Consider the following 1,393-nt stretch of genomic DNA (forward strand, 5'->3'; position numbering starts at 1 on the left):
TTTACTCATGATGCATTTTTTAAGGAACATTTATTATAATTAATCGTATAATTTAAAACAAAAAATATTTGTTGACGTTTTTCAATGTAACTATCAATTTTATAGTCTACACAATTTTTAAAACTTGTGCAAATTTTAAGATTGTGTTTGCATTACTTATGTTATATTGTTTTACTGCAATATATCAGGTGGTATATTTACCACTTGTTGTATTAAATAATTTTCAATAACTGCTTTGGCTGAAAAAAATTGATCAATAAGTTTTCATAAATAATTTATGTAACATATTGCAAATATTATTTACTATATGACTTTTGCTTACCAGTTAATGAATTATTTAAAACTGCTGCATGATAAGCACTTATATTGTACATATTACGACGTGTAATATCAGCTCCTCTAGATAACAGTTCATAACATACATGTGGATGATCCCCATGTGCTCCATATATTAAAGGTGTATTACCTTCCTATATTATCAAAAGAAATCAATACTTCAATGCTTTTATTTGACAAAAAAATTTATTAACATGTACCTCATCACTTGTATTGGAATCTGCACCATGGTTTAATAACAATTTTACAAGATCATGGTGTCCATAAGCAGCTGCCAAATGTAAAGGTGTTTCTCCATTAAGACCACGATAATTTTTATTAGCACCAGCTTTAAGTAATTGTCTTGCACTACCCAGTTGGCCATATCCCGCAGCCCACATAAGACCAGTTAAACCTTTTTCATCAGGTGTGTCTACAGCATCTTTGCAATGATTGATTAGTAATTATTTAATTATAAGTAAATAAGTATTATTACTTTTTCTTTACAAACATAACATACTTGGGTGTATATGTTCAGGTGCAAGTTCACCTTGACCAGCTAATGTATGAAATGTAATATCACTACCTCCATAAAGTTGAGGTATTTCTGTTTGTGTGTTACCCCTTTGTAAATTAGTAAGTAAAGTAGGAGGCTGGAAAAAATGTTTGGCTAAAGAAATGCCTATAATGTATTTTTGATTTAAACATTTTCAACAATTTATGTAGAAAGATTATATTACCTTATATGGTTGAAAAGCACTAGTTCTTGTAGCATCTTGCCATGCTCCTGGAGCCCAATGCCACTTAGTTTCTAGAGGTTCAGATTTACACCCAATATTTACATTCTCTGGTTTACAAATTAAAGGTCTAGGTCTGATACCAATTGTTGATTCTCCATCACGTACAGTATTTTTAGTTTCAGTAGTAGCAGTATTACACTTTTGTTCTTTTTCTTCTTCCTCTTCTTCTTTCACAATTAATTCAGAATGAATCTGATTTTCCATACTTTTATTATATTTTGCAGAAAAATTAGAAGTCATGCATTAAACAATGCATAAAAAATGAAATAATAAAATGT

At 29.5% G+C, this 1,393-nt stretch overlaps 1 protein-coding gene across 1 annotated transcript; it reads right to left on the reverse strand.

The window, feature by feature from the left end:
* Positions 1–171: 171 nt before the first annotated feature.
* On the reverse strand, positions 172–1,319 carry LOC108576343 (DNA-binding protein RFXANK). The gene is made up of 5 exons (XM_017939316.1): positions 1,056–1,319; positions 836–968; positions 537–757; positions 323–470; positions 172–239 (listed from the first exon to the last, which is right to left on the reverse strand). Exons 1-5 carry the CDS (start codon positions 1,317–1,319, stop codon positions 172–174), a joined length of 834 nt encoding a protein of 277 aa, XP_017794805.1.
* Positions 1,320–1,393: the final 74 nt, after the last annotated feature.

Source organism: Habropoda laboriosa, unplaced genomic scaffold (assembly GCF_001263275.1).
Source record: "Habropoda laboriosa isolate 0110345459 unplaced genomic scaffold, ASM126327v1 scaffold36, whole genome shotgun sequence".
Lineage (NCBI taxonomy): Eukaryota > Metazoa > Arthropoda > Insecta > Hymenoptera > Apidae > Habropoda > Habropoda laboriosa.